We start from the raw sequence: 24,531 nt of genomic DNA, 5'->3' as shown, positions 1-24,531 counted from the left end.
AGTGAAACTCCCAGCCTTTGACTAGATTTTTTTTTCCTCTGCTAAGCAAAAAAGATCCCACACAACAAAAACCACCACCAATAAAATTCTTACAAGCAATGAGAATTCCCCAAGTTATTGATTCTTACACAAATACTCAACATTTGGCTATGTTTTCAAATGCACTGCATACCCATGGCCCTTGCTGGTACCAAGCGCAAAGCTGGGAGCACACTGTAATCCTGGATAACCAGGTCTGGAGGGATTCCAGCTGCTGCTGGTGTGATGCCCCTCAGGATGTCATCACTTACAATTATTTGGTACTTGGATGGGCCTTTCTTCCAAGAAGAACTTTTATCTTCCAAGCAGTAAGCGTCTGTCATCTCATGATGGATGGTAGCTATTCTCTCAATAAAAAGTGTGTGTATTCTTAATTTCCTTCCATGTATAAAAGTGGTCATAGAAGGAAAAGCAGGAGAGGTGGTTTACAGAGAAACCACAAACTACATGGACATCTAGTATCCTCTCAAAAGATGAGTCCCCAGTCAGTAAGGGAGCATTAAAAAGGGGAATAAGAGAAAGTTCATATCTCTTCTACTCCCTATACCTGGACTGAACTTAAAGAAGGTTCTTTGGTTTCCAGAAACCATCCACTTGATGTGTTTTAGAGCACTAGGTGCAACCAAATATTCGGTGAAGTCAAACTGGGACAACAAGAAGGTAAGAACAATATTTGTTTCAAGTGAAAAGACACCAAGCAGAAGAAAGAACACTTTCTTTCCCTTTCTCCTTCCAGCTATTACTTCACATTGTAGGAGGCAGAAACTAGAAGTAATAGTAGCCTAGAGCAAAAGCAAGAAAAAGGAGAAAGAAATACCACTCAATGTACTTTAGAAATTATGACACACAGAAAAGTGAAGCTTAAGACATTAGCATGTCCAGCACAGCAAAAAAAGGACCAAAAAAAAAGAGCATTTGAAGTACATTATATACAGAAGAAATTGCAGCAATAGAATTAGCCAGTTAGTAGATGAAGGTGGCAATATCATTAATAATGAAGAAGGCCATATTCAATAAACATGTCTCCTCGATTTGGAGAAAGTAGGATGACAGCAGTATCATATTGGGAAGCTGAAGCCTTTTCAGTCCATTAGTAACCAAATAGGATGTTAAACATCTAGTCATGATAAAAACCTGTAATTCATCAGGCAAAGATAACTTGTATGCAAGGAGTCTCAAACAGTTGGTGAAGGAGATGCTTGCCTCTACATATTAATTTTTAATGAATCTCGAAATAATATAGAAATTCCAGAAGACTGGAAGAAGACTGATGTCTAGCTGGTATTCAGCAAGGACAAACATGGTGACCTTGGTAAATATAAGCCAGCTAGCTTGACATCAAACTGGGGGAGTGGGGGATGGGGGGGCACAAAGTAATGGAATATGGGATTCAACTGATAAAGAATGAAAGGACAGGAAGTAATTAATGCCAGTCAGCATGGTTTTATGGAAAATAGGTCTTGTCAGACAAACCCGATTAGATTACAAATTTGGCTGAAAAAGGTAACTGCTTCAGTGTAATACACTAAGACATTTGTACGGCATTTGATGTAATTTTGCAAAACTTTCTGATTAAAAAATAATACTGTGCACTCTCAGTAAAACATCCACTAGCAGAATAGTGGGTTTATTAAGCAGCCGATCTCAAAAATGAGAAAGGGAAATCATCACTGAATGAAGATATTTTTAGTAAAGTTGCAGAGGGGTCAGTCTTAGGTCTGGCACTCAAACATTTTTGATGCTGAAGTAAATATGAATCACTGCTGATTGTATTGTTAATGCAATCTTTGGACATATAAATAGAAAAGCAGCCAGTATGTATACAGAAGTAGTTTTACATTCTTATACTGCATTGGTGGGGTTACTGAAATGCCACAGTTTCAGTGACTGTATGTTTTGATGAAGTTGAAAAAAATCAGAGGTTTAGAAAATAGCTACAAAAACTGTTGTTAGAACCAGAGAAAATGTCTTACCGTGAAAACTTCAAAGCATATTGAGAGATTGCTTGATTATAATGTGTAAATACCTTGATAAGTAGAAAAGTAGTTCACCCACTCTCCTTTTCCAGCATCCGCAGTAACCTGTGGCAAAAAACCTACACAGTCTTGCTTTGCCTTTGGGCCCAGGTCACCCTGAAGGGTTTCTGTTTCCACATCAGTAGCAGGAGAGGCTAAGCATGGTCCAGCGGCAACGGGGAGTCCCTCATGTCAGGGGGGATGCCTGACCTACAGCAGATGGCAGCACTCATGTAGGTCATCTGCATCTGTGAAGGCACCAAGACTTTTTCTCTTGCTTGTAATCCCTCTCCAAGCAAAAGGGCAGATAAGATGACCCTGGATAACTCAGGTGACATCCTGGCCAATTATCTGAGGGGGAGAGGGAGCCTCAAGGAGTTATCAGAGGATCAAAGACCTTACTGTAGTCTTCAATACAGGAAAGTTGCAGCTAGATGGCAAAAGAAGAGGCAGGGGAAGAATGTGACAACTTAACGAGTAGTAGCACTGGGTAAGATCCTCAGCTTGAACGAGCAGGTGCACTTCCTTCAAAGTCAGCAGAGAGAGGCCGATTTACACCAGTGGAGAATCTGACGTGCTATATTTTTTTATTTGCTTGAGTCCTGCCGTGGCTCCATAAGCAAAGGTTAATGCAGGTCTGCCAGGGGCAGGCTGGAGTTAACACAGAATGGCAGTTGTGAGGTTGCTGATTCTGATAAAAGCAAATTGTGAACTGCAAGCGTCTGAGTGTTGAGTGTCACTTTCACACCTAACAGCTGCCCTTGCCTGTTCCCCACAGTCATCCAGTTCTGTCATCATGATATGTTTCTGAAACCATATTTGTGCTGCTGTCACTTTTTGTCTTTGGAATTTGTGTACAGGCTTTTTCTAATGACATGCTGAAAATGCTCGTAAACTTCAAATCAGTGGATTAAAATATATTTAACCCCGGCAAATTACTTCCATATATTAGGCAGAAACTTGAATCTTTATTTCTTTTAGGTCCTCACTCTCCCCTGTAAAGTAATGACTTGTAATAGGCATGTTAATGATAATAAAGTGGTAGGAGGTATCCCACAGGTGAGTGTGGAGAAGAGTTTGTTTCCTTCATGAAAAAGCTGAAGAACCACTTTCTGGATCTCCGGCTCTTTGATTCTCATGAAGATCTCTGAGTAGAAGAGACACCTCTGTGGGGTTGCCGGGCTTCTCCATTTCCACCAGCCCTCTTTGCCTGGGAACAGCCTGGCTCCCATCAGAGCCAGGGCATTTCTAGAGTCTTTTTGTCTGTGTATCAATACCGGGCAATGGAAAGTTCGAATTGACAATCATGGCATAGATGTTGAAGATAACACAAGGGCAGATTTTGAACGTCAAGCCCAGGCCACTGCAGGGTGGGGAGCTGGGAGCACACCAGCCTGAAAGATGCACTGGTGACACGCCATGCTCACAGCTTCCACTGAATCTGGGACTCATTTTGATCTGTGAACTCCCACCTTGCAGGTTATTCCCTAAAAGTGATTAACTGCACTTTTCTTCTTTGAAAGGCAGCATTTTCCAGCTCCTGCTGTGTTTTTACCTTCACACTTAATCTCTGATTTGCAAAGAATAATAAAGACTTGCACTTCCCTGCTGAAAAGGTGCAATTCTCTGATGTAAAGCAGACCAATGTAAACTACCTAACTTGCCAAGATACCAGGAGCAGCTGCCTAGCTACAGCAGGACAGAGTCTAGGGTAAGCTGCAAAATCCGCCCGCAAAGTCTATTAAATCAGTTTATGATGATTTTTTTGTTACTTGGACCACAATGTGGGACATGCTTTCAGCTGCCCCAGCTATTGTGTTTTCAGTACCTGCACTAGGCAGTTGAAAGCAGCTGATGGTACCAATGGATTCTGAAAAAAAAGACAAGGTTACTAAACCAGATCTCTCTGGAAATAATTGTATCAAATATAGAAGAGGTTATATATGGTTTCTTTTGTCCTTTCTCTCCCCATAGGCTGATGACCTATGGGGATCATTTCTTGTACCTACCATGTAGCTGATTTTATTGTTTATTCTTAGCTCACCCTTCAGTTTGCTCGGGGGTCTGTGACTTAGTGAGTGACTCCCTGCTAATTTCAAGTTCCGACCTTTCTGGCTAGAGTCTACTGTGACATGTAACACAAAAAGACAGCTTTCATTGTGCAGTGCTCAGAAGCTCCTGGAGAATGCAATCTGTGTTTTAGCTGTACAGTTTCTGGAAGGTTAAGTAATTAAACCTAACTAAAACTGACTAACATAGATAGATCTTTTCTTATAAAATGTTCAGTTTTCCACAGAGCAGTTCCAAGGTTGTGAGTAAAGGTGAACAGCTCTGCTTCTAAAGACTCCATAATTTTAAGAAATTCAAAGAGCAGACACAACACTTTGTTCTTTGACTTTCTTAAACCTATACCCTACTTCAGATCCTTTCATGAGCTATCATCTTTCATATCTAAAACACATATAACGGAAGTTAAAAAAAAAGACAGAGGGGATCAGAAGTATAAGTCTCTGCAGATGTAAGATATAATTTAATAATTTATCACTTTATCACTCAATCTTACTTGGTCCTCTACACATCCTGCAGGGTACAGAATCCTCCACTGCTCTCGTGAGCCATGGGAACTTAGACCACTTCGTTCTTTTTCTAGTTGCTTAAAACTTCCTGGTATTGGCTATTTATTCAGCTATTACATACATATTTATATGGTAAAGCCTAGAGTACCTACTTAAATTGATTAACAAGTCTGTTTTTCAATAAACAATATTTTTTCAGGCATACGAACTGATTCACAAAAATCCATGTTCGGATTCTCTGATGAACATGCTATGAAAACACAGATAAAATAGGCAGAGCCAAAAAGGTATGGTTTATTTAAAGGTGTTGTATAAATATAGCAAAAGGGGGAAAGGATAAATATACTAACAAAGGATTTACAAAACTGTTTTCATTAATAACTTATCAAACCACTTTTATTTCTTGAAAATATCCAAAGTAAGTTAGAAGCTATGCAGGCAGCTGGTTGGATCTCTCCTTGAGGGTTTGAATGGGGCTGCAGGCCGCTGGTGAATTTCACTCTTGTGAATAAATTCATGCATTAGCTCTTGGAAAGCTAGGTTTTTCAGGGAGGAATAAAGCCTATTTAGTAAATTATTATTTTTGTTTTTAAAACTAAATGACTGTTTATTAAAAAAGAGAGCTACCGAAATTCAAATTTTTCCCCATTACCTGAGGCATAATCAAATTGTCAGGCTGTTCAACAAGGGTGATAATGTGGAACAGGAATGTGATAACATTTTGCATCATCCCAGCTGGTGCCCCAAAAAAGAAAACTCCTCACAAGCTTCTAATCACTGAACCTGCAAGATTTTAGAGAAGCCTATGACCTAGCAAAGGTATCATTTAGTAGTGATCTGATACTGCATATGAGTTGTTAGACCTCTTTTATTTGGACACAACATTATTTGAAACAGAAATTAAATCCTGACTTCACTAAAGGAGATGGGAATTTGTCACTGATTTCAGTGTGACCAGGATTTCACTGCTGGAGTATATAATGCTATATTTTCACCATTTCATCTTACTAATGTCTACAAGTACTAACGTAGTGACAAAAAATCTGAGAACTTGTCAAGTCAAAATAGTTTACAATGTTATAACAAGATCCAGCAGCTGAAAACAAAAGTGGGCGTATTCAGGGTAGAAATAAAGCATACGTGTTTAGTAGTGTAGACTGGTAAAACCATTTATTAAGGACATTTTAAAATCAAGACTGAATGTTTCCTGAAAGTTTTGCTCTACTTCAGACAGGAATTAATTAAAGAAATTCAATAGCTTTTTAGCATAAGAAATCAGAGTAGACAGTTTTATAATATATGACTCTATTTGTCTAGCTATAATTGAACCATCTATTAATCAAACTGGATTGAACATAAGGGCAGTTTTCCAGTTAATGCTACTTCATTTATAGAGTGAATATATTATCGATTATTATATTTAAATATATCTAATTGTAGAAATGACTACGAGTCCAGACCTTTGAGCTAGATAACCATGGGCTGCACTGAATTGAGATACAGAGACTAAATGGCAGTCCTTGCCTGCAAGATTCTGCAGTTGCTTAGTTAATTAGATTCTGCTTTTATTATTCTAACTGGATACAGTAATGCCATGCCTGATGTTCATAAATCTGCAGTGGGTCAAGATTAACATTTAGCTTAGTGGTAGAGAATGATAGCACATTTTTTCAGTTACTGAACCTATTTTCACTTTTCACATTTTCCTCGTAAAAAGGCGATGTTTTAACTAATTCAAATAATGCCAGCCCAAAAAGATACACTATTCTTGCAATGACTCTAATTGTTTCATCACATTACGATGGATGATAACTTCAGAGATGTCAAAGATATGCAGCTGGATACACATTATGTGTTAAATTCCATTATGTGGAATAGTCTAATTTCAGGGCCCTGAGGGCACTAATAGGCCTTAATTTCCCTGACCAGCCTCACCTGGGACTCCCACCCTCCCCCTTTGCCCATGGCCCAGGCACTGCATTTAAGCTCAGGCCTGGGCTTCCAGCCCCTGGACTTATCTCCTGCTGCTCCTGCACAGGGTGCTGTGATGGCCCCAGGACCTGGTGCACCCTGGCTGTGCCTGGGGCTGTTGAGGGACCCTGTTACCAGCACCTGGCTCTGCTCTTCCGGCTGGGGCAACTAAAAGGCTGAAGTCAAAGCACCTAATGTTGGACTTCTGGCTATGAAGTGTTTGAAGGCAGTCCCGGTTTGAGGGATCCCTGCCAGTGCTTGCCACTGCTGTGTGGGGGCAGCTACTTGTAGGGCTGTGCTGCGAACTGGCTTGGGAAACTGCTTCAAAACCTTCCTTCTTGCCTCCTGCCTTGGGCTTCCTCAGGCTTGCTTGCTCACCTGCACAGAGGCTCTCGGCTCACGGGTCTGCAAGGAGGCGGTGTGGGATGCGCTACACTTCTGCAAAGGGAATTTTGTATGTTCTCTTCATACATTTTAGTGCTTCTACTTATTTGGAATTTTCTGGTGTAATGGACTGGATTGGAGTATTGATACTGAAAAGCTATAGGCTACTGTGTCTATTAGGACTAAACTCTGTTCAGTGACACAAGAGCAGCTTTAGCAAAATGAATAGCTCTGTCAAGTACTACAGTGTTAATAAAATTAAAATCTAGTCTTTTTTTTTTTTACACCTACTGAATCAATGTTTATTTTATTTCTATTTCAGGAGATTGCAGAAGTTCTTTTGCAAACTAATTTCAAGCTTGCTTCTTCAGTTTTTCCTTTTTTCCTTTTCACTTGAGTGTTCTACTTTTTTGTGGAAATCTTGAGCCTCAAGTTTCAACTGGTGTGTTCAGTCAAATAGGAGCTTGCAAATGATCTATTGTACAAATAACAGAAAACTAAATACACAGATACTTATAGCAGAGATTATATCCTCTGGATGCTTACATCAGTCTACATTGCTCATGAACTACAAGTGGCACCAAAAATATTTATGTTCATTTACTCATCTTTCTGAAAAGAATATTCTCTTGATATATTAGGGTGTTGTACAACTAATAATTATATGCCAAATACTTGGGCACAAAGCTGTAAAACCTCTATTAGTGAAGATAGCCTTATGGGTTTCTCTGGGGTTGTGCCTTACAACAAATTAAACGTCAATAATAGATTTATTATGCTTCATAATCCTAAGGTAGTAATTCTAACTTTGAATAAACTCAATATTTCCTAGCTCTTGGAGGTTTTATCTGTTTTATTTGCAGTTCTTGTGGTTTGCTTCTTTCTTAATTTCTTCAGAATTGGGAGAAGGCTTAACCCTTTTTGCTGGTTGGTTATAAGAAAACTTTATTAGTGCTGTGTGGGTTTTTTTTTTTTTTTTTTGGGGGGGGGGGGGTCAGCCTATGATGTGTTATCCTAACATCGTAGGAGATGCCGGTCAGCTTCCCAGCCCCTGCAGACATTAAACCTGAGAGGCCACAACCACCTCGGGTTTGGGGGGGGAGAAGGTGGCAACTCCCTGCCGCAGGCTGGGCCTGTCAGCTCGGCCCGCGGGTGACGCCGCGACCTCCCCAGGCGCCGGGGCCCTCAACAAGTTCAACGCAAGCGGAGCCCCGCAGCCCGACCCGCCTCGGCGCCGGCGCCGCCGCAGGCCGCGCTGGGGCGGGGCAGGGGCAGGGGCGGGATTCCGCGCGGCCCCCTCGCCGCCGCCCGCTGTCTCGGCCCCCGGCGCCGCTAGGCGGCGCACCGGAGCGCGCTAGGACCCGGCGCGCCCCGCCGCGGCGTGGCGGCGGCCCGGGCGGCGGAGAGCGGCGGGATGCGCGCGGAGGCGGCGCCGCAGCCGCCACCCGGCGGCCTGGAGCCGTTCGCCAGCGCCGGCAGGGGCCGGGGGCTGCGGGCGCGGCGGCGCTACGCCCTGGGGGAGCTGCTCTTCAGCTGCCCGGCCTACACGGCCGTGCTCACCGTCAGCGAGAGGGGCGGCCACTGCGACGGCTGCTTCGCCAGGTAGGGCCGGCGGCGGCGGCGGGGCCTTCTCCCGGCGGGCCGGCGCGAGGCAGCCGCGCGGGGAGGCGCCGCGCCGCCCGCTGCGGCCTCTGCTTGGCGGCCCCTGGGAGCAGCGCCGCGGCTGCTCGGCTCCGTACCCAACCGGGTTTTTCTTGCTTACCTCGCAAGCAGCCAAGCCTTATAAAAAAATAAATAAAAATATATATATACACACTACATGCACACATATATATATACACTAAATATATATTTATATGTGTGTTTGCATTTTTATACATACGTTATATGCTTTCTGATTTATAGCTATATAGATAGGTGCATAGCCGTACTGTCATGGACAGATTTAATTGAATCCAACAGGACTGAGCACGTGAATAAAGTCACGAATGCGCCCAAGAAGTTGCAGTCAAGTGTATGGAGCGTGTCCAGCCGAAGGCCTGCTTTGGCGCTTCAGCGGGCATTGCAGGCAGGATCAGCTTCATCCGTTCAGCAAGATGTATATAAGCTTAAAGTGCTCAGCGGCCTTTCTTTTTCTGCGTCTGATGGTGCCGTCCAACACATGCTTCGGGAGGTGGGCCCATAGCGAGGTCAAGCATGCAAAGTAAAATAAATTGAAATACTTGGGGATTTTTTTTCAGGCATTGTTCTTAACAGTAGGCCCCGTGTTCTCAGACAAAGAGCTACATTGTTGCTGTTGCCTTTTGTTACTGTGTTTTTAAAGTCTGTAACTGTCATTAGCATTTAAAATAGGGTCTAGGTGGTGTATAATTTACATCTCTCACTGCTGGCTTAGATTTATTGGGGAAAGAGGAGGGCGAGCATACTGTTAACGTTGCCTGGTATCAAGTGTGCTTCTGCTCACGTGATGCCCACTCAGACTGAATCTGCAGCTACTGCTGTGCTTTCTGTTTCCCAGAAAAGCATGCAGTGAAGTTACCAGGAGACTATTTCATTATCTTTATGCTAGTCCTTTTTGCACCTTGCATCTGTGTATGTTTTTTTTTTTTTTTTTTTTTACTGTTCAGACCCTATGTGAGAGGTATACCTTAAGACCACTGGATACACTACATATGTTTGTGCAGCAGCTTGAGTGCAGAGTTTTGTTCAAACCACATGCAGGGCCAGGCAGTAGCAACATCAGCAACAATAATGACAAAATTTCTACTGCTTTCAATGGGAGGTTGATGCTGAACTTCATATATATCAACACTAATTTATATGCTACTCCCTGCCATGTTAAATTCTAGATGTTTCATTTTGTGAGTTGGCTTGAGCAGGGTTTTGTGGAATAATATGAATAAGAAAACTGCAGCTAGCTGAAATTTCATAAATATAACAGTTCAGAATAAGTTTTGGTAATCTGTTTTTATTGCACCAAAATCAAAAGGTCACCGAGAAGTGGAGGGACAGCTTCTGAAATAAGTTAAGGTCAAAATTGTTTCTTCAAAATTTGTCCGTTAGTGCAAGTGCTTAAAGAAACAGTTACTGGATTGCTACTTAGAATGTTATTTAAATTAATGACAAAATGTATTTACCATGTAAAATAGGGACATATAAACTGAATGAACTTACTCCTGGACAGAAGATTATATGCTGTGTATGTGTTATACTCAAGCAAGGTAGCCCTATACTTCAATCCAAATATTTTCACCTATTACAAATTCACTATTGATAAAGGTGTTACTATTTTTTCTTCATCAAGTTTTTGGCATGAGTCTTTCTTGTTTTATATTGCTTATTGCTCACAGTATTTAAGAAGTCAGTTTCTTAAGATATCCCTACATCCAAAACATTTCCCTCTGTAAAAGGACCAAGGAATACCTTTCATGCTCCGTTAATATGAAATAGTCTTGGATAGATCACTACAATACTATTTAGTACTTGTGGAATAGCTTCTGCAATCAGTTTCAGGAGCGGCCTGTTTAAATGCTGCTTATTCTCCATGCCAGCGTCTCCCGTGACTGAAGGACCACAGTAATCGAGGAATATAAATCTTCTGCCGAGTGCAGTACCCACAGTAGTTACAATGTGGTAGTCTGAAACCTATTTCACATCAGAGTGATGGGGTTCCCCTAAAAGGAAGGATGCATCAGTGAGGTAACTTGATCTGTCGGAACTCAGAAGTGTGTTTCGTATCTCTGTTCCCCATTGTACTAGCACTGAACTTCTGCATATTAGGAAGAAGGGCCTAACTCTGAAATGCATTCATCTGACTTGTGAATAGTGTTAGGAGGAAGGTTTGGGGTCAGTCCTAGTCTTGGAAAGAGATACTTTGCTATGCCGTCATAAAACTGTTGTAGTAAAATGAACAGAATGAGACTAGAAAGACGTATTTGCATCCAGTAATATTTAAGTTGTTTTAAATATACAGCTATACTGGAGTTGCATAGTGTCAGCAGCAGAACCTTTATGTCAGCATGACTCATTCATGTTTCACTTTCTACTTTGCAAGAACAGTAGGAGGATGCCAAGACTTGCTAGGCTTTGTGGACTCTGAGTACTGGTGACCTCTGAAATGCCATATGCTGTCATATTGTATGGAGGACACTTGCCCGTGTTTTAATCCAGTGAACACCTTATAAAACTTATCTCGGTTTAAAATGAATATTTTTGCAAATTATACTGGGGAAGGTCTATAGACATTTTATAGTATCGCAAGACCACTGAGAAATCCCTGTGCTGGCGCACCAAAATATCATGTGTTATGTAACACATGCTGTATTTTTGGTAGGATCTGCTGCAACGCCATGCACCTTGAAGCAGAAAAGGACCTTCCTTTTGGCAGTTCCCCATGTTGGGATATATGCAAATATTAAAAAGAGAGTGCAAGCCTTAGGTGAGCTTAGAATACACTGGTATCTGAGCAGATGTTATAGACAGCAGGAGAGCAAGAGGCTGTGTGGTGACAGGATGTCAATGAGAGTATTTAAGAATGAAACATCTTTTCTTGCTGTTGGGAGGTGGTTACTCACAAAACAGTGTTTGAGCACGCTTTCTGTGAGCAGACAGAGAAGCAATGTAACTGAAAGAACAGAAGCAAAAGCTCACTGCTGTTAGTGAGCAAATATACTGAGCAACTGAGAAATTTTAAAACAAGGAAAAGTAAGCTACTAACATGCAGTGTATAGTGGAAAAAACAATACTGTCTGGGAGCATGGAATAACATGTTTCCAAGCCCAGCAATTTATCAGGACAGTAGAGTGCTCTTGCATTACAACAGTTGTTACGAAAAACTTGCTCTTGAAATTCTAAACAAATAAAAATAGCATCTGCTATCTGAAGATGGGGTTCAAGCCATAGTTACAGTGTTCTGAAGAAAATGTAATTTTATTATGAAATGCAAAATACTGTGCAAAACTCTTCTCAGATGAGTGTGTTAAACTAGCCCCCAATAGGAGATGTGTCTCTGTTAAAGTGAAATGAGATACATGTGTGCTTCATTCAGCATTACAGAGTAGATATAACTTCTGTTTTCTTTTTAAGGAAAGAAGGATTGTCCAAGTGTGGAAGATGTAAACAGGCCTTTTACTGCAATGTGGAATGTCAGGTATGTGTGATACAATTTATAAGAATGGAGGTTGGGTTGCTAAACTCCATTTATTGCTGCTATGGCATTGATAGTCTCTAATCATTACTGTGGTTAATAGTAGGCCAGTTGGTTTCAACATCCCACAGATGCTGACCATGGAGTTGTACATTGGACAGTTACAGGATTTGGACATGGTCAGCGTGAGTCTTTAAAGATCAGTAGCTCCGGGGCTTGGTACCACTGAGACTTTGATTAGAGCTGCCTGTCAGCCCACTAATTACATCTGTATTGCTTCTTTCTTTAAGCACAAACCAGATAATTTAACATAACCTCACTAGACTGGTGTGAGAGTCTGTGTCTAATGGAAAAATCAAATTACTAAATAGCTATTTTGGGGGTATGTTTGTTTGTTTTAGATTCTTCACAAATATTTTAGATGGCTGCAGCTGACAATAGCTGTAATCATTTGAAACATGCTTTTTCCCTAACTCACTCGTTCTGGTCACTCTTATGCTTTCATATACTCTGTATTTTAAAAGCCTCAAAACAATAAAATATAAGCATGTTCCAAAGTAGAGCAATATGGTGGCATCCAAAACACTTGCATGCAATTGTCATTCCATTTTTATTTCATTGTTCTGAAAGATGTTATTTTGGTTTAATTCTCTCTGATCTACTACCTAGCCTTTGCATGTAAGAATCATGCTGTGGATTGCTAACTAAATAAGGAATTACGCAGTCAGTTATTTTGACTGTGTAAAATCTGTGGTGCTGTTGATGGAGTATGGAACAATGCTTATGAAGGATTTAAGTAACCAAAGGCTTGTCATGCAACTATGCGTTAGCCATAAATAATCCAAACCTCCTCTTGCATGGTAGCATGCTGTGCGTGTGTGGGTTGGGTGCAAAATATTTCCCATTCTCATTATCTGGTCTGAGATATTGCAGTTTGTGCTGCTCAGTTTCCAGATGCTTTGGAGGTGGCCGCTGCTTTTATTTCAAGGGTGTATCTTATTCTTCCATTACATAAGTTGCAAACTTAGCCTGGCCTTCACTAGTTCAGGATCCTTCTTTTGCCTCCCCAGGTTCCAACTTTTTCACAGTGTCTTGGTGAATCATGGATGAGTCAAAGGGCCTTCTGGTTTTGAAACACCACTAGGATTCAAAACGCTAATAAATGCATTTTTTATGAGATTTGTAATAGTTTACGGAATATTGAAGGACTGACAGCACAGCAGTTGCATTGGGAAGAAAGTGAGTGCTTGCTGTATGAGTGTCCTTAAGGCTCTTGAAAGAAAGCTGGAAGAGTTTTAAAGACAGCATAGCTACAACCCCTGATCCCTCCGTGAGAAACACTTATTTATAAGAGGTGCTTCCATATGATGTTATTTTTAGTGAGCTCTTAGCTGTGTGAGAGAAGGAAATAATTGAACACAATATATTGGCTCTTCAATGCTTTTCATCTGAGATTCTGAGTTGTTTCTCTTACAACATAAAGCTCAATGTTTTATGAAGCAGGTAACTGTCATTGCCAGATTAACTGAAGTAGGAAAGTTCAGTGACTTGCACCAGGAAAAGTAGCAAGTAGATACTGTGGTGGAAGTGATAGAACTTACTTCTGCTTATCTACAGTCCTTTGCTTTTACCTCCAAGTCCTTCCTTTCCTGCTCTGTGTCCTGACTTTTGTCCTGCAGACTTAACAAAGTTCACACTGTAAGAACAATGATTTTTTTTCCTCTCTTTCCCCTGGATAAAGACTTGTCCATGTTTTGCTTTCTTTTCTTTTTTTTTTCTTCTTCAGACAGAATACTCTTTCTTGTAGTGGAGCATCTTCCAAGAAGAAAAATTCTTAACTGTTCAGACTGAGTATCCTTAAAGCTGCAGGAGAGAACACTTAGCAGAACTGCTGACTGTCTGATAAGTTAATGAATTAAAATCTTTCCTGCCTATTGCTATATAGTACAAAGTTTTAGATAAAAAGGCATTTCATGAAGTTGCATTATTTAGACAGTAGTATGACAAGCACAGGGATGAGCATTTGACTCCTAATGATTTGCCTAGGGTTTTTGACTTTCTAGTTGATACAACACTATCTTCCATGTTTTGGGCCTTTCTGAGTCAGTCTGATGAAATTTTTGAATGTTGTTGAGACCGAATTCTTTGACATTCTTTCAAAGTTACCTTCAAGCATAATATTCTCTGGAAACCAGTCTCCACTGACTACATGCTGCACAGGCAATCTGCACTGCATCTTCATCCTTGTCTTGGTCAAAGGCAATTTTCAGCAGTTCAGCAGTTCTTTGTCAAAGCCAAAAAGGACATTTGTGCCTTGATACTGAACTTGTAACACTGGGATGTACAGTTAATGTTTCTCTTTTACTTCCATGGATGTGAGACTTCCTGCTCTGGTCTTGGTCATGCCATGCTAATAAAAGTGTTGGGCTATACTTAAAAGCTCTTACAGCATTGTTCATTTGATTTTTTTTAAGTTAATTATCTCTGTAAATCTCTGTAAATCTATGTTTTCTTTGTTCAATTCAGCTAAAAATTACATGTATCCACCAGGAACATGAATGAATTTAGTGTTAGCTAACACCTTGTTACTCTGATAAAACTCCATGTAGTTCAGTTTGACAGGTGTTCATCACATTGAGTGTATTGCATGGGATGGAAAGACAGTTTCTTCTCAGCTTACTCCTTTCTTACTAAAAGACCTGCTATAACACAGTTGATTCAAAAGAATTCTTTTTAGTTGTGGGGAGAGACAGATCAGAAGAAAAAGACAAGAGAAAGGGGTGAAAGTGTTCAGCAGTAAATAAATGTTTTGGGTTTTTTTTTTTCAGAAATATCGATTTTATAACTGCACACATCTTCCTCTCACTAGAGTACATTTCAGTTGAATGGGATTTTTTTTCTGCTGTCAGAAAAATGTGGTTATTGAAAATAAAGGCAGTGACACTGCATGGTCTTCCTTGAAAGCACGTTTGGTCTGCTATATTGAGCTGTATGCTTCTTTGGCGGTTCTGAAAATACTTTCCAAACATTTAATGAATCAAGCCTCACAGCACTCTTTTGGGCATTTCTGTGTTTGCAAATGGGGATGTAGATACACAAAGATATATTGACTTGCTGAAGGTTGCACAAATGGGAAAGGAACGCAACTTCTATGTGGCCAGGTATTTGATGCACAGACCAAGTCCTGTGTTGCAGTAGGATCCCTTTGCCCTGGTTAGCAGGGACAGGTAGTGCTGTAATGTCACGCTTACTGTGAGAGTTAACTCAATGGAAGACAGTCTTGCAGTGGTAGAGTGGCTAGTTTATTTAGGGGTCTCTCTTGATATATACACACACTCACACTCATCCTCCAGGCCTGCCTTAGTTCCCTTACTGCCACTTGGAGTCCTAGTGCTGTTTTGGTCTATTATTTTGCTTCTAGGATATATATTTATATATATATGTATATATATATATATATATATATATATATATATATAAAAAACTTTAAGCCTGTTCTGTATTAAGCTGGACAGTTGCATAGGCACCGAGTTAGTCTCAGGCATGGGATGCGTGAAAGTGAACGTTGTCTTTACTTCCAATAGATGTTGCTGCCTTGATGATTTGTGGGTTGATTGGATACAACTGAGGATGTAGCCTTAGTTTGCCGCTTCTTTCCTTTCCCAGCCCCTAATCCAGTTCCCCTTTTAAAAGGGTTTCCAGCTAATTCATGCCATTCTGCTGTTCACTACTGCTTCCTCAAAGCACAGGCCTGTTATTACACTAGTGCCTTTCAGAGCCCCTCTGCAGCTGTTCCGGTCTTGACTTCCTAAATTATAATAATTTTAGTCAAACAGCAGGAGACCTGTGCTTATTTTTTCTCCTCAGAAATTAGCTGCTGAAACAACTCTGAAGAGAAATGTTTTAAGAGGGTTACATGGGTACAACTGTGGAACTGGTGAACTTGAACCAGCTACTGGAGCTCCTCTTTCTCTCATTACACATTGCTATTGTTTATCCTAGGCAGAGTGGAGGTCAGCCAGCCAAAGTGCAGAAGGAAATGTTTAAATGTTTTGGTACCCACTTTCCTTGTTTGAAGTATATTTTCCAACAAAATATTTAGGAGTTGTTCTTAATGTGTCATGTTAAAGAATGTTGTAGTTAGTATTTCTGCAGTGAGGGAAACATATTTTTAGCCAGCTAGTAAGTCTCCACATGTAGCTGTAGACCTGGAATCAGCATCAAGCAGATGTGTTTTAAATGGGGCCTTGCAGAAGTCAGTTTTTGTTCAGTCCTCTTCAATGACTTGTAGAAGAAATACTAAAATTTTTGCTGTAAGGTTTCTGCATGAGAGGAATCTGGAACACCGCAAGTCTCTGTTTGAGCCTGCCTTGGGGAGGGATCTATCCGCAAACTCTTTCTCTGTGTAATTTTCTTTGAAAAATGGCTTCTGTGAACTTTTTGATCATTAACCCACAGAAGTCAAATATCCTGTCTAGCCCAGCATTGTGTAAATGGGAAGGATGTAAAGACATGTGAAACTCTTAGCTTCGCTGCCTGATGAAGGACTATATCAGAGTACTTTACTGGATAATACCACACATCAGAAGTGGCCTCACCGAAATAAATTTAGGGAGTTAAATACAATTTGAGCATAAGCGGCAGAATCAGGCCTCAAGCATATGAAGAACTGGGCTAAACTAACCACTACAGTGGCTTGTCCAGCATTTCTTTCTAGTATTTGCGCGTGTCATCTTGATCAAGTGAAACACAACAATAATTTTACACGGCACTGAAAAATTCCATGTCAGAAAGGAGTAGTCAGGACATTTGTTCGGCATTAAGTCTTACTGTCTGAGTATTATGGATTTTTTTGTTTTGTTTTGTTTTTTAATGCTGAAGTATATGCGAGTGTTCTGGGAATTAATCCAGTAGTTCTGGATGATGAAATCATTTTGAAGAACTGATGGAGAAGATTGTTTCCATGCTTTGATGTGAAAAGCATAAGCTTTAGAGAACTTCAGTTCCAAAAATGTTGTCGCTCAATCTGAAATGAAGGGAAAAATACTGCGGATGTAATGAAAATAGGAAGAAAATATCATTAATGTAGCATTAGGGATTCAGCTAGAACAATGCTACCTGCTATAATTCAAACTACCTAGAGAAAACGTGGAAAAGAATGCAAAACACAGTCCTGCTGTGATAGCAGGGGAAGCTGCTGTCGCAGTGTTTCCATCGCAGGTATTACTCAGTCATCACTACTCTCTGTTCTTGTAGTGTTTCAGGCTTTTATCTCATTCTGCACAATTCAGTCGTGTCTTGTCCCTTTAACCTCCCTACTAGTTCACATAACTCAGTATGATTCTGCCTCAGGAAAGATTTTAATTAACAATGTTTAAAGAATAAAGGGAACAAATGGATTTTTAAAACACTGCTTTGAGACAGGCGCATGATTTTGTATCTTGGTTTTGTTTTATCAGGTAATCTCTCTTGTTTATTCAACCAGTGTGTATGCGAATGTGAGTTGCATAAAACTTTAGGTTCCGTTCCTTCACTTCTTATGCACTGGGAATTCAGGTGGAAGCTGGTGGGTGTTGTGGGTGTGCGGTGGGTGAAGAATGAGGCCTTAGTCCATCTCGCTTAGGCTTTAGCTTGTGGGTTCCTAACCAAAGGCTAATGGGAATTTTCCAACTAGCGGTCTCGGTGCATAGGAAATAGGCATCTCTGGGGACACATTTTGTAGTGTGACAGCTGTAGGACAGTTGAGAGTGTTATTTCACATGACATGGTTACTGCATAATATACTATTTTAGTTCTCTTGGTCTGGATGGCTGTGTCCTCTTAGAACTTTTACACTTGAGCTTATTTCATGCAACCTGTACATAGGATTTTTTGGAAATAACATATTGAGATATTAAGGACAACGAATATGACCTTGTCAGGGCTTGAATGCCCTTGCAGTATAGCACTGCTTCAAATTGCATGTGAGGCTGGTGCAAGTTTTCAGGTTTCTTTTCCTAATAGGATAAACTCATAAAACTGTCTATGCCTAGGGCAGTTAAAAATGACCATTTGCAATGGAAGAATCTTGTGGTGTACAAAGTCTGAGGTTGGGGTTCTTGGCTTTTATTTTGATGTGCAAAAACATTAAATAAGTGCGCCAGCTGAGCCAGGAGACACTGGGGTGGGGGCCTGATTCAGCTGGCTGCTCAAGGTGCCTTGGCTTGTCCTATGTGACCTCCAGCTACTGCTCCAGCAGCGAATGGGTCTCCCAGAAGTCCTGTATCATATCTGCTGGTCCCACATAGCTGTTTTAGATAGCCTAGAATGTCTCAAATGGCACTAGATGTCTATAGTTAGGCAGCTGAGTGAAACGCTGTGTTTCTTCTGTTCCTGTCACTCAGCACTCAGCCACTCAGATGGGCTATTGGTTTTTTCTTCTTCTTTTTTTTTCCTTTTCTTTTTTTTTTTTTTTTGTATGAGCTAACACAGGGTTTGTGATACTGTGCAAGTCATAGTAAGGGGAATTAAGAGCTTTTAAGAGCTGGAGGCTGCAAAAGGTGCTTCAGGTTTCACTTCCAGTTATAAATTTGTGGGATTTGTTGTGATTTCTTTCCACCATTGCCATTTTCCAGCAGATTAAATCTCATCTGAAAACACAACCTGATGTTCCTTTTACAGGAAGAAAAGATATAGGCTTGTTATAACACATTGCTTTAAATGTGTGTCTGGGTTGAGATACAGAAATAAATAATTGTGCAGTGGTTCATTACAGAAATAAGAATATTCTATATCTGAATAAAGAAATAAAATGAAACGATGCAGTCTGGCAAAGGCCTGTGCCAGGCTCTGAGTGCCACTGCAGTGTTAATCTGTGATTCTGTGCTAATCTTTGAAAGTTTCTGTTGCTTTGGAGGGAGTTAGTACAGTGCAGAGAAATCAGTGACTTGTGCCATCGCTCCAATTTTTGATGTATGCTGAGCTAGGAATATAATATACATTCTTAACTAAAATATGTTTATTTTTATTTGTCATACAGTGTTTTTGTTGACTAGCTGTAGTCTTACTCTACAACAGTTAAGGAAAAAATTCTGATAATTCTATTGAATAGGTCTGTTTCTGACCTTACATATACTGACTCTTGTTGTGATTGCGAATCCATTGACTTCAGACACATTACTCCTGATTACACCAGGGTCATGTCATAATGAGGGACCAAGGTATTAAATGGAAATGAACCCAATAAAGCCATCAAACTTAGACCTGTTCTGTCCTCACATGTTTGATCTGAACAATAAGAACTGGTTATTTATAAATCATGTTGTCTGTTTGCTTCTTCACCATTTAATTCTTTTTTTCCACTGAATAAATGAAGATGTTCTGACCTTAACTTGTCCCTTGTGAATTTTTTCAAAAACACAGCAGGATAGCTGTGCCCCTTAAATGTGACTCAAGCTTTTGTTCAGATTTAGTGAGCGTCATCTTATTCTTTCAAAGGAAACACATTTCACTTGACCTCTAGGATCTGGCAGGACTTGTTGCATCCTCTTTTTCATCCCTTTATCTTCATGGCTTAATTTTTTTAAAATATTTTTCTGTGTTTTCAGAAGGAAGACTGGCCAATGCACAAGCTGGAGTGTTCCGCCATGTGCGCTTTTGGGCAGAGCTGGAATCCCTCAGAGACTGTGAGGCTGACGGCAAGGATCCTTGCCAAACAGGTGAGCAGAAGACTGGATTTGGGAGATATGTTCCTGCTCTGGGTGCCAGGGAAGGCAGGAAAATGAAAATTGACCTACAGTAACTGTCCCTGCAAAGCGCGTATGTGCCAGCTTCCTGTGTACAGATGGGTGTAGTATAGAGCATGAGCAGCTGAATGAACTAACAGTCCAACCACTGCAGCACTGTCAGGGCCATGATGGTCCAGCCAGAGACTTTGGGGGAAGACGGTAACAGGCTGATGTGCTTTTAAGCTGTATATCTATCACCTATGACCAAGGTAGTGTTGAATAGAGTCCAGAAATGGAATAATTTTACTGATACTGTCACGATGTTTGTGGAGTTTCATCCTCTCTTCTGGTAGATTGGAGCTCTCAGTTACCTATCCAGACTAACAGTAAGGCCAAGTCTATGGAAGAGAAAGAAGAATTAGACTTGGTATATATTGTTAAATTCTGAGGAATGCTCCTTGTGTTATCTGTCAGCAGGCACTGATATCTTTATGAAGCAGTTGCCCTGTTGTGCAGTTACAGCTGAAAGAAACAGTACGGCACTGTGTACTGTATAACTCCCAATGCATATGTGAGACTGGAACACTTCTGAGGTATTTGAGCATAAATGTTTATGGTTGCTGGTTTTGCCTGGTGAAAGACAGAGCTTGAGAGAGAAATCACAGATGCTTGGTCTTTGGAAAAAGGGAACGTAATTAATAAGGAAATAATATTGCAGAGTCAACCACCGTTTCAGTGTTCCTTACTATATGGAAACTGTGAGGACAGTGCCAGCACTTACAGAGAGGGGCAGGATTCGTAAGTTTCAAGGTTATTACACTGGATATCTTTGTAGAGCTCTAAATTCTCTCTGCAAAAACAAATTCTCTTTGAAGCGTGTTTGTGTGATCGAGGTCTACTTACATGACAAGGGCAACCTGGATACCGTATGTAGTCAGGGTTTTGATGACCTGCTGGGAAGGTGGCTGCATACTCCCTGCGTGTGTAGATGTGTGTGTGCATGCATGTGTGTGTGTCTCAATTAAAGCTTGGTTTAATGGTGATCCACAAACAAAATCGGATGTTTAATGACAAAAAGTCATTGGAATAAATTTGTGCTTTTATCGCTTGCAGGGAGGGGGGAGAACCCTTCATGTCATATAAAAGCTAAATATGCAAACCATAGTCCCTGAACCTCAGCTGCTGGGCCACCTGCAAAGCCATATTTAATGGCCAAGATTACAAAGAAGTGGCCTTAGGCCAACAATGGAGCATTGCTTTTGAACTCTGTCAACAGTCAGTTTATTCACTTTCCTCAAAGCGAAGCCTGTCTCCTGCCTGCTCGCTGTTGTTAGCAGCTTTCTGGGTGTCTAGAACAAAGCAAATGACATATTTAAAATACGGTTCAGTTTATGTATATAAATTTGATAGGAGTTAATCTTTGGCTGCCTAATTTGGGGCAGAGAGAATATTTCTATGGCTTTAGAAAGGTTAGTTGATTTAACTCATTGCTATTCATTGACTTCCACACAGTGTGGATCTGGGTTTGTTTGTTTTACAGGTAAGTAATAGACAAAACTGCCTACTTAAAAAAATTAAAACACTTTCTTGTTGTTGCTTCTTTTTCCCCTTATTGCTAGAAAGCTCATCCTGAAAGGACAGAATCAGAGAAGTGGCTTGCTGTAAAAGAGTTTGAATCACGTAAGTAAAAAAGCTTGCAGTTAAACAGAGGCAGTTTTCTATATTCAGGATTTGCTTTATCCCTTGGCCCCTCTCCAACAAAACCTCTCTGAGCATCCCACTGCTGTTGGAGGAAGGGGTAAACAAAGAGAATTGTGGTTCCTAGTTTTTGTGAAAGTGCAGTGCTCTTTTTTTTGTTTGTTTTGTTTTGTTTTTTTGCTTGGTGGCTTGCAGGGGTTGTGAAACAAGGGTGAAAACCTAGACAGAATTAATTATGTAGCATACATCCATCTCATGACTTTTCTGGTACTCTAGTGTCTTTTGAGAATTGTAATGTTATAAAATTAAAATAGCTGGTATTTGTTACCAGGAGGCATAAAATCAGAGACAGCACAGTTGCTTGATGGTGACAGTGACTAAGGGGCTAATTGCAGAACCCTCTGGACTGTGCTTCAGTATCTGTCACTGCCAGTCAAATCTGACATGTTATATGTGATTGTGTTGAAATTCCATGTCCTAAATGCTCCAAAATAATCCAGGGGAAGAGATGAGGCAATAGCTTGCTTTTAATTGGAAGGCTAATCTTTATGTCCAGTGAGGCAGAGTTAGAAATTGAGCAACGAGAGGACTAGTAACTGTCCTGGCATAATTTTCACTGATTTTTCATTTCTCTTTCTTGGTCCTGGAGGTAATACTCAAGGAGATAACAGGTTTATATGTTCATGTTTCTTGCCCTGATAGTTTCCAAATACCTTTATAAAATGCTGAATAAATACAGCCGTTTCCAGAATTTGAGGTAGCAAAGTAACCAAACACAGCAAGATTTCATAGTCTTACTTGCTTTATGGTCAAAAGTTGTTATCACAGCTGTTGGGATTACAGGGGAAATAAGGGGGAAAAATGCCAACATTTGACTTTGCCTAAGACAAGTATAATTTCTATAAGTAGGTTAGTAGGTGTGATCTTGAGGAGGAAGTGTAGGTGCTGAAGTAATTTCTGCATATTCTTCTTCATTGCAGCTTATCTTCGGTGCAAATAATTTATAAATTTGGGAGCTGAAAGACTGAAATGTTTTTTCTGTTGCCATGTCCCCCTTGTGCTCTAGGAACCCTTCTTTTGTGTGTGATTTTGTTAGTAAGAACTCTGTGTTCTTTCTGCCTTGTTGACTCTCCTCATCTTTTACCACATCTTTGGCATCTTCAGAAGTTGCCTCATTCTTTGTAACTTCCTGGGTGGGTAAGTGAGGAGAAGACACCCGGCTGTCATTTGGAAGCTTAAAACTTCTTATTTCTGGCTTGCCCTAATTCTCGTGAAATTATCCCATTTCAATTTACCCAGTGTTCTGGGATTCTCCCCTCATTCATGTCTGCTCTTATAAATCCTTTCCCCCCTCTTCTACTGTTGTGCAGCCTTTTCTCGGATCACCTGTTTTTCTTTCTGCTGTTATATTGAGTTGGGGAAGGGAAAATGATGAGTTGCTGGCTCTCTTAGACCACCACAGAGGTGGTGATGCTGCTGCTGTGCGAAAGAGGATTAGGAAAAACTTTCAACACTCTGCTTCTGAGGCAAAAGGGCCTAAGAGTGAGAAGGGGCCAGGAGTATATAATCCATCTTCTCGTTCTCTCTGCATGGCTCAGGCGTCAGAATGTTCTGTGGGCCACGGCTTTGGCTAGAGCTTGTCATGGACCAGAGCAGGGTAACATTTCCACTGATGTACCTGTCATTACCTGTTATCTTCAGATATCTGCGGATTAAACACACGTCTGTTGGTTATCACCCTCCAGCCCATGAAGATGCAGGCATTCTCAGGCACTCTTTGTTGCATCCTGAAGCAGGTGTCTGCAATAGGCCACGTGGATTGCACTCCTAGGCACCCTCGTGTTATCCTCCTTTTACTGTCAGGGGAAACCCTGGTGACTAGCCCCAGTGTTAATGTCAACCTTTTTTAGGTCCCCGTCATGGATGGCCACAAGTAGTTAGGCCATTACTACTAGGAAAGACCACATCTTTTGAAAGCAGGGATAAGCCGTGTTTCTTAGAAGGCGTCTGGGCTGGTTTGTACTGATGAGGAGTGGGTCCATACGAGGAAGTTTCACTATGTAAAGCATGTATCAAGAAGTGTGATGTTGAATGTGACTTCATACCACAGTAGATGGGACCGGGTAGCTCATAAGTTATCCACAGTTGATATGCTGCTAGAGGTAACCAGGGCCAACAGAGGAAAATTTAAGTCTAATTTCCTGTTAATGTAAAGATGTTAGAAAAGACTTTTTAATCCTGCATGTTCTTGTAGTGCATGTGTGGCCTTGGCAGGAGAAGCATTACTTTTACTGAAGAACAGAGACTTCTTGCAGCACTTCCAAGTAGCTGTTCTTTGAAGGGTTTCTGCCTAAGTACAGGCCTGTTCTAACCTAGATCTAGCCGCGGTTCATGGGGGAGTATTCCTGTAACTGAAATGGAATATCTTCTTTGTCCACAGACCTTGACAAACTAGACAATGAAAAGAGAGAGCTGATTCAGAACGACATTGCTGCTCTTCATCACTTTTATTCAAAGCACATGGAGTTCCCTGACAATGCTGTCCTTGTAGTTCTCTTTGCACAAGTAAGTTGGCTAGAACACAATCCCCTTAGGTGGATGATGCTGTAGGAGTTTAGCCTTTGTGAAAGGAGCAAAATATTAACAGCAATGGAAATGGTAGCTCTTTGCTTATTGTAGGGAGTGCTGAGTGTACTTGATGGAGAGGATGTGCTTCCTTGGCCAGAAGTGGCTGGACATGCCCTGCTTCAGTAATGAGGGGAGAGACTCTTGTCTGCAGACTTTTTATGAGGTGCTTCTCAAACACTGAAGAAGAAGAAACAGCTCTGTTGAAGTTAGGCTTCTTGTGGGCCAAGCATAGTGCGGTGGTTGTAGGACTGGCTTCATGTACAACAGGTTGCTGGTATGAGACTGTGTGAAAGCAGAACTCTTCATTCAGGCTTTAAGCTTGTGGAAATCCTTGGTGGTCAGATGGTGATCATATTCAACTTCTTCAC

The 24,531-nt window shown here is 40.9% G+C and overlaps 1 protein-coding gene across 1 annotated transcript in view; it reads left to right on the top strand.

Moving 5' to 3' along the window:
* Window positions 1–8,388: 8,388 nt before the first annotated feature.
* SMYD2 (SET and MYND domain containing 2) overlaps window positions 8,389–24,531 on the top strand; it is a 30,488-nt gene continuing 14,345 nt past the window's right edge. The window contains exons 1-5 of the mRNA XM_067293061.1: window positions 8,389–8,587; window positions 12,071–12,134; window positions 19,718–19,828; window positions 21,457–21,517; window positions 23,976–24,100. Coding sequence (XP_067149162.1) covers window positions 8,400–8,587; window positions 12,071–12,134; window positions 19,718–19,828; window positions 21,457–21,517; window positions 23,976–24,100 — 549 coding nt within the window. The 5' untranslated portion in view covers window positions 8,389–8,399. The remainder of the gene's footprint in view (window positions 8,588–12,070; window positions 12,135–19,717; window positions 19,829–21,456; window positions 21,518–23,975; window positions 24,101–24,531) is intronic.

The sequence above is a fragment of the Apteryx mantelli genome, chromosome 3 (assembly GCF_036417845.1).
Source record: "Apteryx mantelli isolate bAptMan1 chromosome 3, bAptMan1.hap1, whole genome shotgun sequence".
In the NCBI taxonomy this organism is placed as follows: Eukaryota; Metazoa; Chordata; class Aves; order Apterygiformes; family Apterygidae; genus Apteryx; species Apteryx mantelli.
This window is presented reverse-complemented; position numbering and strand designations above follow the sequence as displayed.